Source organism: Dipodomys ordii, unplaced genomic scaffold (assembly GCF_000151885.1).
Source record: "Dipodomys ordii isolate 6190 unplaced genomic scaffold, Dord_2.0 Scaffold90, whole genome shotgun sequence".
NCBI lineage: Eukaryota > Metazoa > Chordata > Mammalia > Rodentia > Heteromyidae > Dipodomys > Dipodomys ordii.
In genome coordinates, this window is record NW_012267306.1 from 6,947,648 (window position 1) to 6,961,745 (window position 14,098).

Below are 14,098 nucleotides of genomic sequence, written 5' to 3' on the forward strand. Positions count from 1 at the left end.
AATACTTCTGACAGAAGTCCTAAACTTCTTTTGTTAATGAAAAAAAAACTTTTCTGATAAATCCAGGACTTAATAAACATAATTAAAAGTTTCTAGCTGGGTGGTTGGTGCCCTTGACCTTAACCATTTGCCCAAATAACATTTATTATACAGAAGTTGACACTCCTAGCTTAGGAGGAAGATAGATAGAATTTGACGCAGGCTACAGGTCTGCTATGTCATAAACTACTGCTGTTTCCTCTGACATGTTGTTTAATGGTTGTGTGACAAAATTTTCTGACCTGAAAATGAGAATAATCTATTTTACAGGTCCACTTTGAAATGCAAGTAAGATAATGCTTTTAAAATATTTGGCTTAGTGACAGACATATATGAGTTCTTTAAGTATTGTCAACAAATTCACACCAGTGCTTGGCTTGAAATGATAATTTGTGCCTGTGTCAGAGCTCTGCTTCCATCACCTTTACACACACGTTCCTAATGCATCATCACTATGAGGAAACAGTGTTTACCCTTATTTAAACAAATGTTATTCTAAAATCTATTCATCTAATATGTAAATGTATCTATTGTATCTGTTATTCCATATAGCAAAAGGTAAGTGAGATTAATAAAAATAGATGTCCTACACAATTTTATTTTTTTTCTTTTACAAACTGTTCATTGTAGCTTTGGAACTTCTAAAATGCCTATTAATTTTCAGTATGACACATTTACTTCTCTAATCAGATTAATAGAGTATAGCATGTTTAACAAATTCAATTCTTGTTGTGAGGGGGGAGGGGAGGAGAATTTGGTGGGTGGGTGGGTGGGAGGCTGGGAAGGGATGTGAAGGGTAAACAAAGGAGGAGGAGGCTGCAATGCTTGATAAGAAATATATGCATTATCCTGCCCATGTAATTGTAACCCCTCTGTACAGTATGTTCACAAAAAATTAAATTAAATTAAAAAAATTCAATTCTTACCTTACCTTACAGATTTATTGGCCTGCTACTAAAGAGCGAGTGGAATTATGCAAATTAGCTGGGAAAGATGCCAATGTAAGTATGAAACTTTAAAATTATCTTTGCTAAAGGGGTGCTAGTATTATTACAAATAATATTAAATATTAATTATTAAAATTATCTTTTCTAAATTGGTGCTAATTTCAAAAACTCCAAGCATTATCATTTTCTTTACATGACATATTAAAACATATTAAAAGATTAAAAAAGAAATCATAAGGAAAAATCACATTTTAAGGGATGCATATCCCTTAAATGCATATTTCATTATTGTGCATGCATTTTGTAAATGTACACAAAACTATCAGTGTTTTAGCATCACAAAGATACAATTGATATTTAATTTGAAGTTAAATTTATAACAACTGAAAGACATTTTCATAGAGATAACAAGTCAAATTGGTTCAGAAAGAATGGTGAATTCTGGCATGAAATCGAGAAATAACTTAGCCTCAATTTTACTTAATAATAATTACATGAAATAATTCAAACTTTCAAATAGATGGTCTTAATATAAACTTGTAGATTAAACCACCCTAAGGACTGTACAAACCGTACAAATACTAAGACTCAGCTATGATTCTTTGGTGCAGTGCTGTCTGGATTATTTTTGCACTTTGCAGGTTGAGCTGTCTATTCTTCAAACACTTTTACCTGTCTTGCATCCACCTATCGCTGAAGAGAGCTGTGGCTCTGTTCCCTGCACTATGTGCTCTGATGCAAGCTGGGCACTCTGTTCTGCCCTGACTTAATGTGCCTTTGGGGGGAACAATTATTCTTTTAAGCAAAATAAATTATAATTTCAATGTAAGTCAAAATGAAAATAGACTCCAACCTTGGCTAGAAACATATATATTTTGAGGTTACTTTTACAACATGTTCTACTGTTACCTTGTATCATATTAGCTCAAAGGTAGTAAGCTGGATGGTGCTTCCATATTTAATAATAACAAATAGTGTGTTTATGTGAAAGCAAAGATTTTAAAATGAATGTAGTATAAGTATGGCAATAAGACAGTAGATGCCTAATGAAATGAAGAGAAGCTCAGAAGAATAGGAATTGGAGACAAGAAGTTAGTTCTTCCTGTTGATCAACCAATAGGTAATCTATCCTGTGGACCTCTCAGTGATTGACAGGACAGAGGCATGAGTCAAATGATCACTTCCCTGTAATAAAGAATTGCAAGCCAAAATAGAAACAATAATAAAAAAAATGAATTTGTGGTGTTATCTTGATTTTGCATTCCATTATTCTCCTACACAGTTATTTTAAATGAAATGTATCAGGAAGTGTTAGTCTCAAATGCAATAGGATACAGATTTACATTAACCTCAGGAGAAAAGAAAATGGTTAGACTCTTTTAGAAAAATATTTTCTCCTCCTCTTGTAATAATTTTATCCTGTTCAATGCTTTCATACCAAGAAGATTCCCAGATCTGAAAAAAGGGTCAATTCTTTATTGAACTGGCAAGTACTTCCAAAGATATTTTATCAAGTAAGTTGAAGAAAGATAGTATAACTTCTACGAATATTTTTTGATATTTTGTACATTACCAGTAATGAACATTTGCTGAAGAAGCCAGTAGAAAAAGGATGTATTGATTTTACTACATATATAGATTAATGCCAGCTTTCCCATGGGTGAGATGCAACACAAGCACTCAAGGTCATATAATGAGTAAAGTTTTACACTATAACCATGCTTTCCTTTCACTCTGTCCACTATTTCCAGTTATACAGTAACTTCTTTGTCCCTCTTATTAAGGCAAAAGGTGATCTCTTTTTCTGCAAATAGGATTCTCCAGCACACAGGCCTCTCTATAGTACATACTTGCCTAATTCAATTTTCTTTCTGTGCTACTAATCACCTCGAGCTTAAGATTTGTAGGGTTAAACCTGGATTGGAGATTTGCAGTGTATTTCCCTTTTTACTAGAGTCTCTCAAATTTGAAGTTTAAAAACTGACAGCAAATGCCTTTGTCTCTGCAGTTTAAACATTTATTATTGTAAAAGATTTATTCTTGATAGTTAACACTTTAATCAGAGTGATCAAATTCAAGGAACTACTTTCACTACCTTCCATTTACAGTCTCATTTAAACTTTTCAAAACACTATATAATGGGTTTTTATTATTGTTCTTTGCCCTGTGGATGAGAAAACATAAGCCAGAAAAATTAAATGACTTGCTCAATATCACCCACCTGGAAAATACTGGAGCCAGAAATTAAATCCAGAAGTCTGGCCACATAGTCTGTGTTTCTACCTAACACTCTTAAATCTACAAATAGGATTTTTAAACTGTCTACCTCTCAAAATATGCCTCCCTTCAATCTCACCATAATGTAGATCATCCTTTTGAACAACATTGCCTAGCAAAATACTGAGATCAATCTGTAGTTTTATTGACTTCTTTTATTATCTTTGGCATTGCCCCCTCTCCTCCCTTCTCTCTAGTAATTTTTACCTACTTCCAAGAGTGTGTTTAGGATTAACAAGTGTTTGGAAAGACTCTCTTTACACAAAGGTACTATATAACAGCAAAAGAGTGAATTATTCACCGTAATAAACTTAGCTAATTGGAGTGGGGAGGTAATGAAAGATGAGGAAACAAAAGGGAACTATTCTACTTTTGAACAGAGTCCCCAGTTTAATCCAAAGAAGAGGTGACATAAGTATTTTGCAGTATTTTGCTTCTGTTCAAGAGAAGGTTATTCAAAAGAAAGCCACTGAGGAAATGTCTTTAGTCCTGACTACGAAACGGGTTGAACAACTCAGTCCAGACAAAAGAAAGCTGAAGGTGAGGTCAGCCTGGCTCCGTTTGTCAGCTTCGCAGTAGACATGCTCAGCCTTGCCAGTAGAGACATTACATAGAGAAAAGGATCTTCCAGCTATAAAATTCTGTGGTTATCTTATTTCTTTGTTTTTACTTTAAACAAAAATCTCAGCTGAAAACAAAGTGTTTGCTGTACAATTTTGCAAATTACATACAAGAAAAAAATTGTAAATACATCCTTTCATATAAACACTACCCAGAAAGAGCTGGTGATACCTGGATGTTTCTTCTTCTGTTTTATCTCATTGCTATTCCTTAAGAATGAAATCAAATTGTGTATGAAATCCTTTAAAATATTTTTCCACTTTTCAGACTGCTGTGAACATTTTCCACATAATTAAATACTTTGAGAACATTAATTTTAATAGCTTTATACATTATTATATCAACTAATGTCAGACACTTTATGTGTACTCAGTTTTTATTATTACAAGTGATGCTGCACAAGAAGGGCCTTATATATAAAAATTGTTAAGATCTCTGATTATCGAGTAGACTTTTTCTAGTTAAGGATGTGAAATTTTTTATGCACATTGCTACTTTGCCCTATAGAAAGTTCATGTCTCCTTTGTTCTAATCAACAGTATGTGATTATGAGAATTTATATTTTCCCTACCTTGCTAATATTTTATACAGCTTAGAACAACTATTTTTGCATACATTTATAACAAATAATTAACTACATAAACTTTTCTAATGAGAGGAAAATTATTTTTTTCCAGTTAGCTTGAAAACCTTTCATCACTACATAAACTAAATATTTTTCACTTGTTACATTGTGCTTTCATGGACATGCCTATAGCTGTTTATTTTTAATTTTAATGTTTTGTCTACCTTATTAATTACTTTCAGAGTTCCTAGACATATGCACATGTAGGTAGACAGAGAAATAGATAGATGGATAGATAGATATAGATAGATATCATATGAATATGTGTTGAGTGTATTATTATATCATATGCTTCTCAGTCATCAATTACTTCATTTGAGATATAGGCTTTTAAATATTTTAATAATAATATCTCTCATTTAAAAAAAATTAACATTTTTGTCAAAGCCGGGTGTTGATGGCTCACTCTTGTAATCCTAGCCATTGTGGAGGCTGAGATCTAAGGACACAGTTCAAAGCCAATCCCGGCAGAAATATCCCTGTGAAACTCTTATTAACCCCTCAAAAACTGTAAGTGGAGCTGTGGCTCAGAGTGGTACAGCATTAGCCTTGAGCCGAAGAGCTCAGTTACAGCACATAGGTTCTGAGTTCAAGTCCAACAACCAAAAAAAAACCAACAACTGATATTTGCACTCTAGACATCTTCACTATTAGAGCTTCAACTTCTTATTTTTTTATATTTTATATTTTACTTTATGACACAGCATCTTAGTAAGAGCCCAGGCTGTCCTTACACTTGAAACTCTCCTCCTATTGTCTCCTAAGTGCTAGGGTCATGGACATGCACCATCATACTGGACTGGATTTTTATGTATTTATTTCAAAGTGGTAGCAATTTAAAAAAATATTTTAAACATTATTAAGTGTAGATTGATACCTTTAAACACTGAGTTCAGTCCGAGAATTTCATTTAATTTCAAGAATGTTTGATGAACACACTGTTCTGCTCAGTGGTACAACACTTGCCAAGCATTGATGCCCTGGATTTCATTCCTATTCCTACTACCAATAAAGACAAACCAAATGAAACAAAAATACATGAAATGCCAGAATTATATATATGACCTCCTATGTTTAACCTAAATAAATTTTAATCAACAATTGTAACATGTAATATTATATTGGATTTAATTGGACTTCATGTAAGTCTTGAGAATTACAAGGATGGCTGGGGTTTTGTTTACTTCCAGATTTCGGGGGATAAATTAAAACTAATGTTTAGTAATAGACTGATTTGTTTTTCTACAGATATTCAGTTTGTATTAGCTTATATATTTATTCATATTTGTATGAGTTCATGTGAGAGGTGAGATTTTTCTCTCTTTCTTTCTCTCTCTCTCTCTCTTTCTCTCCCTCCTTTCTACCTCCTTCTTTTTCCCATGGGAGTATCTGTTTGAGTAGAAAAAGTGACAAGAATAATTGAGAAGAACAAAGAAATGCAGTAGTTTTCCAAATTTAAATGTATTGCCTGCTAGATTGTTTGGTTACATATAATTGCCATTGTGGGCAAGAGCTGACAAATTAGCCAGCTTTCAGGGAAAGTTAAGAAGGCAGCTTCTCAAAGTTATCTTTCTTCACGCCTCAGAGAATTATGCCACCATCAGTAGTAGTGCCAAGTCACTAAGTGAATTAAATCTAGTTAATTATTGAGCATGCTATTCAAGCACAACTTTGTGCAAAAAAAGAGAAAACAATACATAATCCCTGAGATTAAAACAACAACAACAAAATCAGGAATTCAAAGGAAAGTCATTGTAAAGTCCTTTCGGTAAAGGTTTTTTTTGGCTGAAAAGTTGGCTCCAAAAATTTTAAAGTAATAGATCTCATATTTTATCATTTCTGGTACACTGGCTTCATACAGATTTCCTTGCCTGCAGAAAATGTTGACTGAGCTGTTGACTTTTCTTCTTCTTTCTTTCTTTTCTTTTTTTTTTGCTATGAAATTCTACTTGATAATTTAACCTGATCCATGCTTCACTCTACTCCCAGCCAGCCTAGTCAGAGAAAAGGATTTCAGATTTTAACTGTAAATAATGTTTCATCAAGTCTAGGAACTAGCCTGGTAGATTACTGGTTACATTTCTATAAAGTACCCTTAAAATATTTAAGGAAGCCAGAGTATTTCCATGGGATTCAGAACTTTTGGTGCATAAAACTCCACTGTGGGCTTTGTTTACCATTTTAATCTTTGCTTATTCTCACAGTCCCTAACTTGCCTGATTTTACAATTTATCATCTGGAAGAGGATCACTTCATAACAGACCATGAAAAACTGCCCATTAAATTAACTCATTGTTTTTGAACAAACAAACAAACAAAAAACAAAAACACCCTGAGTTTTTGAAAACATGGTGAAGTATCTAAGAGTAACACCTCCCTCATCTCCCATGCCTGCCTTGCTGTTTACTTCTCTCTGTGTATATGGTTCCTTTGTGGATCCCATCCTGATGTAAATCTCAAGATGGAAGGTGGGAGTGAGCAGGAGTGAAGGCTGGAACATAGTTATAAGCTTCCTGTCCCAGCCATGAAGTAAAATTTATCTGGTGAGGGTAGATTTGTTTGCACTTTATTCTGTTGGTTTTTTTCTTTTCATATTATTCTCTTCGTTGTTCAAAACTCTTAGCAAGGCAGGTTTTCTTTCTGAATTAGATTTTTATTTGAAATCACCTTATACAATGTTAAAAAAAATGTGAAGTTGTTTTGGTATAGTGCTTCTGTACAACAAAAATAAAAATTCTTCATTGTCACTTAGATGGAAAATCAACATATTATGGTATGATACAAAGAAAAATGTCTTAGTGATTTTTTTTTTTCCTGTCTGTCGTGGAGCTTGAACTCTGGGCCTGGCTCTGTCCCCTTGTGCTCTTCAGCTCCAGTCAAGGACTCTACCGCTTGAGACACAGCACCACTTCTGGTTTTCTGGTAGTTTATTAGAGATACAAGTCTCATGGACTTTCCTGCCTGGGTTGGCTTTGAACCTGATCCTCAGATCTCAGCCTCCTGAGTAGCCAGGATTACTGGCATGAGCCACTGGCACCTGGCTAATGATCTCTTATAATTTCAGTACTGTGGTTTGAATTTAGGGTTATGCAATTACTTGAGGGACACTCTGCCATCTGTGCCATGCCCCCAGCAATTTTTGCTTTAGTCATTTTTTTTCAAATGTAATCTCAAATTTTAACCTCAGGATTAGCCTCAGACCATAATCTTCCTACCTACACCTTCTTGGTAGCTGAGACCGTAGGTATGTACCGAAATGCTTGGTTTATAGATTAAGATTGTCCTTTTTATACTTTTGGCCCTGGCTAGCCTTGAACTGCAGATCTCCTGTTAGCTGCCTCCTGAGTAGCTGAGGCTACAAGTTTGAGCTACCAATTAGAACAGTGTTATAAGTTAAGACATTGTCACCTTAAATTTTGTACTCAATTCTAAAAATTCTAATAGTTACATAATTTTTATTTTTAATTTTTAAAATATAGTCCTACTGACAGCTCTCACAAGAGCAATCATTATGTTAGAGTCTTGATAATTGGTTAAAATACTATATCTAAGCAGGCAATGTGAAACTAGACTTTTCCTATGACAACTACTTGCTTCATAATAGGTTTCCAACTTCCTTAGTGAACACCTGCTAACTTGTATATAAAATAATTATCTATTATTAAAAGGTTCATCTTGTATTTTCTCAGGGGTTTTGTAGGGTCAAGAATCATGAAACTAAGATTAAATAACTGTCTCCAACAATTTTATGAAGATAATACATTATATGAAACAAAAGAAGCAATGTAACTAAATTAAACAAGTGTATGTAAAATCAATTAATTTCCAAAGATAATGAGGGTATAAATATATGTTTGCAGGAATGTGCAAATACAAAATAAGAACTATAACAGTTTCAACAATTCCAGTTGGTATATAAAGATATTCATGGGAAAAACAAAAGAGACAGAATTAGGAGTAAGCAGTCTGATTCTTAAGTCTCTATAGCATAGAAAAATAAATGGCAATAAGTAGTAAGGCATTATAGTCAAAAAGAATTGGATACAAAACAATGGAAGAGGTGAAATTGATCAAATACATTGTACTCATAAATTGGCATGTTCAATTCAAACTACTATGTACTACAAAAAGAGAATAGGTTACAGATACAGGAATGCAAATCTGTGTTCAGTATTTTGCTCAGTGGTTCAAGGCACTCTAGAGAGATGGTAGTAGAAACATTAGGAGTTTATTGGAAAGGTTCAATTACATTAGGGAATTACAGGTTGTATTCTCTACTTCTCAACTGAAATGTTGGATGTGTCATTCATATTCTGTGTATGTACATTCTCTTTGCCTCTCTCAGAACCATTAGAGATATAGATATTCTAACACATATTTGCTAAAAAGAATTATAATTTCAGGAAACTTTAAAGTCATTCTTTTGAACAACAGTTTCTGTATTTTCTTGCCTTTTGGGGGTAAATCAAGTATTTAAACCTCTATCATAAACCTTTTTCAATTTTTTAATAAAACATGGACTATGAAGAAGAATCTTTGAAATTGTATGCTAATAGTTTTTATTTTTATGCCTAATAGACAGAATGTGCAAATTTCATCCGGGTACTTCAACCATATAACAAGACTCACATTTACGTGTGTGGAACTGGAGCATTTCATCCCATGTGTGGATATATCGATGTTGGAGTCTACAAGGAGGTAATGTGATGTGATGGGATTAAAAAACATCTTATGTAAGCAAATAAATTTTGCTTAATATTAACAACATCAAGAAGACATATTTAAATATAAAATACTGAATATGCAATATAAGATTTATACTTTATTGTATAGATCATCATTTTTATAATAGATTCTTTCCGGCCAGCAACATTTTTTTTTAACTAAAACTTGTTTTAATGAGATAATGAAAATCAGTACTATAAAATGTTCTGGATTTGTTTTCTTTTTTTTTCATTGTGTAATATTTTATTCTTATTGTATCTGAAAATTTTATGATTTATACGCATTCATATGCCAATACTAAAATTGTACAAAGTAAAATGTGTGATGATAGACATTGTCAACTATTTTACATGATTTTTTCATTATTGTTTATCAAGTAACCCTTGGGATTCTAAATTATTTGCACTTCATTGCATTTATTTAATAAGAATCCATTTTTATTCTTCATAAGATATTTTCTGTATGCAACCCTTTCCCAATACTGTAGGTACTATGGAAGACAGAGGAGTCTCATTAGGAGAAGAAATCCTTTTTTCCCTAAGCCTCCTTGAGCTGCTGTGAGGATTTTCACTCTAAGTTACTCTGGCATTTCCTGTATGCTTTTTTTTTTAATTTAATTTTATTTTTTGTGAACATACTGTACAGAGGGGTTACAGTTACATGGGCAGGATAATGCGTACATTTCTTATCATGCATTGCAGCCTCCTCCTTTGTTTACCCTTCACATCCCTTCCCAGTCTCCCCCCTCCTACCTAATCCTCCCCCCTCCTCCCCCCACCAACGTTGTAAAGCTCCTTTCCAACATGACAACTTGTACTCTTCATTGTTGCAACAGGTCCACCTGTATCCTTAAACGACTTGTTTTTCCCCATCTCCTATACTGACATCAAATATAGTGAAAGCAGGGGTTATACTGTGGGGGAGGGACATACAAAGCAACAAAGAAATAATCTTATAAATGCTTTAGAAACAAATGCATGAAAGAAAAAAGCATTAAAATACATATCTAAGGGTTCATTTTCCTAACATCACATTATCTCACCTTTTCTGCTTGACTCATACATATACTAGATATTGCAAATAAGGGAAACCATGGGACCTATGTTTCTTTGGGCCTGGCTTACTTCACTTAATATAATTTTTTCCAAGCCTTTCCATTTCCTAACAAATGTGGCAATGTCATTCTTTCTGATGGAGGCATAGATTTCCATTGTGTATATATACCACATTTTCTTGATCCATTCATCTACTGAGGGGCATCTGGGTTGGTTCCATATCTTAGCTATGGTCAATAATGCTGCAATAAACATAGTTGTGCTGGTAGCTTTAGTGTGGTCTTGTTTGTAAACATTTGGGTAAATGCCCAAAAGTGGGATTGCTGGGTCATAGGGGAGCTCTATGTGAAGTCTTTTGAGGAATCTGGATTTGTTTTCTATGCATGTCTTGCTTTTCCTCTGAGTTTTCCTTATATATAGTTTAGTCTGGTACATTTGGCAGAGATCCAGTTTTCATACAATGTTGCAATGGAATTGTATTTTTCTAAATAATTTCATTTTTCCTATTCATTAAAGTTGACCTTTTATGTATGTTTAGAACCATGGATGTTCAATGAAGAGAATTTGAGTAATTTGTTTTTAAATGTATATGAATAGTCACAGTCACACTGACTTCATTGTATCTATTCAGTCAAATTCACATAGTGGAAGTACAAGGTATAGTGACAAATACCTGTAATGCCATACTCACTAGGCTGAGAAAACTGGAGAGTTCAGAGTTCAGTGACAGATTATAGTGAAACTCTTTGTGTGTGATTTCTAATGTTTACATATTGAGTAGATGAAAAACATTCAGATTTCAGAAATTAAAATGAAAAGACTAAAGTACTCGCTTTGTGTCATAGACAATGTTATGTATTACATAAATCATTTCTTTGGCATTTCACAAATTCTTAATGAAGTTAGAACATTGTATTTCCTGCTATACAGGATAGAAAAAAAAGGAAGTTTTGGTGGAAAAATAATTACATTTTCAAGGGTCACCTAGCTAATAAGTGGTCTGGCAGTGAACTGAACCAAGGCAGAATGTAGCTAGAGTACCTGCCTAAAGAAGCACTAAAGTGCTTCTTTGTATACATTGCTATACTCATGTTTATGTATATACTTCTCATGAATAACCACACATATTTGCAAAATCATTGACTGTGTTTTTGAAAGTGATATGTGGGCTTCTGGGGCGGGTTCCTTTATATTGATTTAACTGATTCATGTAGAAATCAAACCCACAACTGTGGCCTAGCAAATTTTCTTCTTTAACCAGCTTGACCAACCAGCCCAGACTAAACTATTTGAAAATAAAGCAACCTTGGTAGCTAAGTCTCTGAACCACTAGGAGACTTGGCAATTGCATCCATCATTCTTAGCTGCTGGTGTAATATTTTCTTGCCTAGCTTTGATGAAGGGTATATGAGAGTAGCTCCCAGCATAGGGTGTAATTATATGAGATAGCCCCACAGCTAGGGTGTGTTTTCAGGCCTGAGGCTAAAGGGCAAACTCCCAACCTGCTGAGGGAAGCAAATAGTGTTCCACAACTCCTTAAACGTCACACATGCTGAAAGGGAGTTTAGATGGAGCTAATTACTTAGCCAGGGACTGTCAAGAAACCCAGGGGTAGTCAAATTTACAAGTTCTCTGAATGAGAGAATTATGAGTGAATGGGGATATTAAAACTAGCTTTCAAGCTGGTCAGGAGTACGAGTAATTAATTAGATGGCAGTACTGCTTCAAGATTATTAACTGCTTTATGAATCATTACTTTCATGAAATTTCTGGGTTTTTTTCTAGACATTTAGAAACCCTTTCCATTTTGAAATAGGCAAAGGTCTTCCAAAATTGCTGGATAGAGAAAACAATAGTACAAAATAGGTCTGCAGGAAAGTATACTCTATGGTCTGCCATTCTGTTTAGTGAGGCATTGAGAAGAAAGGGAGAATCTAAAATGAATCCGGTGCATTGGAACAAGATGGTATTTACTGAGGTCAGGGAAGTTACAAGTTTGTAGAGGAAATGATGAGTTACTGGTTAGACATGCTATATTTGTGGTACATTCAGTAGGTCATGCCAAGAGAGCAGATGGATATGGAATTTAGGAGAGAGTCGCTGTCAACAACTTCTAATCATGACATGAGCATTCACAGTCAAGGTTGAAATGGCTCAGGTCATTACCTTTCCACTGCCTTATACGTACTGCTTTTCTAAATTTGTGCTTATTCAGCTAAATGATGATGATCATAATAGTAAATACTTTCCAGGGTTATTTTAAATATAAATGTCCTTGCCCCATTTGTTAAGAAATGGAAAGGCTTGGAAAAAATTATATTAAGGGAAGTAAGCTAGGCTCAAAGAAACATAGGTCCCATGGTTTCCCTCATTGGCAATAATTAGTATATGTCTGAGACAAGCAGAAAAGGTCAGATAAGTTGATGTTAGGTGAAATGAAACCCAAGATAAGGACACAAGTGTTTTTTTTTTCTTTCTTGCTATTGTTTCTAATGTATTTATAAGGGACCACATGATATTTTTTGTTGCTTTGTATGTCCCTCTTCCACGGTATAACCCGTTTTCACTGTATTTGATATTGGTATAATTTGTCGAGCAGAAGGGAAAATAACAAATTATTTAAATAGGGATACAGGTTGACCCATTGCAACAATGAGATATACAAGATACAATGTGGAAAAATGAACTTTAGAATTTAGGCTGGGGGGGATGTAGTTGTGGAAATGAGAGGGAGGGGATGGTAGGGGAAAAAACAAAGTAGGAGGCAACAATGCTTGATAAGAAATGTACTTATTACCTTGCTCATGTGATTATAACCCCTCTGTACAATATTTTCACAATAAAATCTTATTTAAAAAATTTAAAAACATAATTGTATATACTCTGTCATAGCAGTATGTCCATTCTGTACTCAATATTCACTTATTATGTAGACCAACAGCAGTATAGAAAGATACAAGCATTTTCAAAAATACGTGTGTCACGATTAATCATTGTTCATTAAATGGGTTACAAGTATATTCTTTCTGTAAGATCTACCCTTTGTGGCTGCAATCTCACAATCTTATCTTTAAATAGAGATGATACTGACAGTAACTTTGTCTCCTAGTAAAAATTGTTTTCTTACTCTTATTCTATTATTCTAAAATACTCATCTTAGTACCTTCTTATTCTTATTTACTTATCTCTGTTTTTGTTTTTGTAACAGTCCTGGGACTTACACTTAGAGATTGAGCATGTTCCAAAACTTTTGTCCTGAAAGCTAGAATTCTACCACTTGAGCCACAGTTCTACTTCTGGCATATTTGTATTCAGTTGGTGATAAGAGTCTAAGAGACATTCCTTCCTGGGCTGGGTTCTAACCTCGATCTTGAGCTCTCAGACTCCCAAGTAGCTAGGATTACAGGCATGAGGAACTGGAGCCTGGTTACTTGTCTTTTTACTCCTGTAGCAGCATTAATTTTTACTTTGTGTGTGTGTGTGTATGTGTGTGTGTGTGTGTGTGTGTGTGTGTGTGTGTGTGTAGTGTAGACAAGTGCTTTTTGTGTAGTTAGGCTTAAGGAATTTCTTGGGACAATGTTTATAAAGCAAAATTCTCAAAGCTAAAGACTGTTATGTGGTTCAGTCCTTCCTCTCAGGAAGTGTATTTTGTTTTGTTTATAATTTTTTTTTAATTTGATTTGATTTGATTTGTGAACATACTGTACAGAGGAGTTACAATTACATGGGCAGGATAATGCATACATTTCTTACCAAGCATTGCAGCCTCCTCCTTTGTTTACCCTTCACATCCCTTCCCAGCCTCCCCC

The 14,098-nt window shown here is 34.2% G+C and overlaps 1 protein-coding gene across 2 annotated transcripts in view; it reads left to right on the forward strand.

Moving 5' to 3' along the window:
• Positions 1 to 14,098, forward strand: part of Sema3d (sema domain, immunoglobulin domain (Ig), short basic domain, secreted, (semaphorin) 3D) — a 173,530-nt gene that overhangs the window by 92,098 nt on the left and 67,334 nt on the right. The window contains exons 4-5 of one of the 2 annotated variants that reach the window (XM_013026073.1): positions 978 to 1,040; positions 9,088 to 9,207. In XM_013026073.1, coding sequence (XP_012881527.1) covers positions 978 to 1,040; positions 9,088 to 9,207 — 183 coding nt within the window. Of the gene's footprint in view, positions 1 to 977; positions 1,041 to 3,686; positions 3,804 to 9,087; positions 9,208 to 14,098 lie in introns of those variants that run through there. The other variant, XM_013026074.1, reaches the window with a different exon arrangement.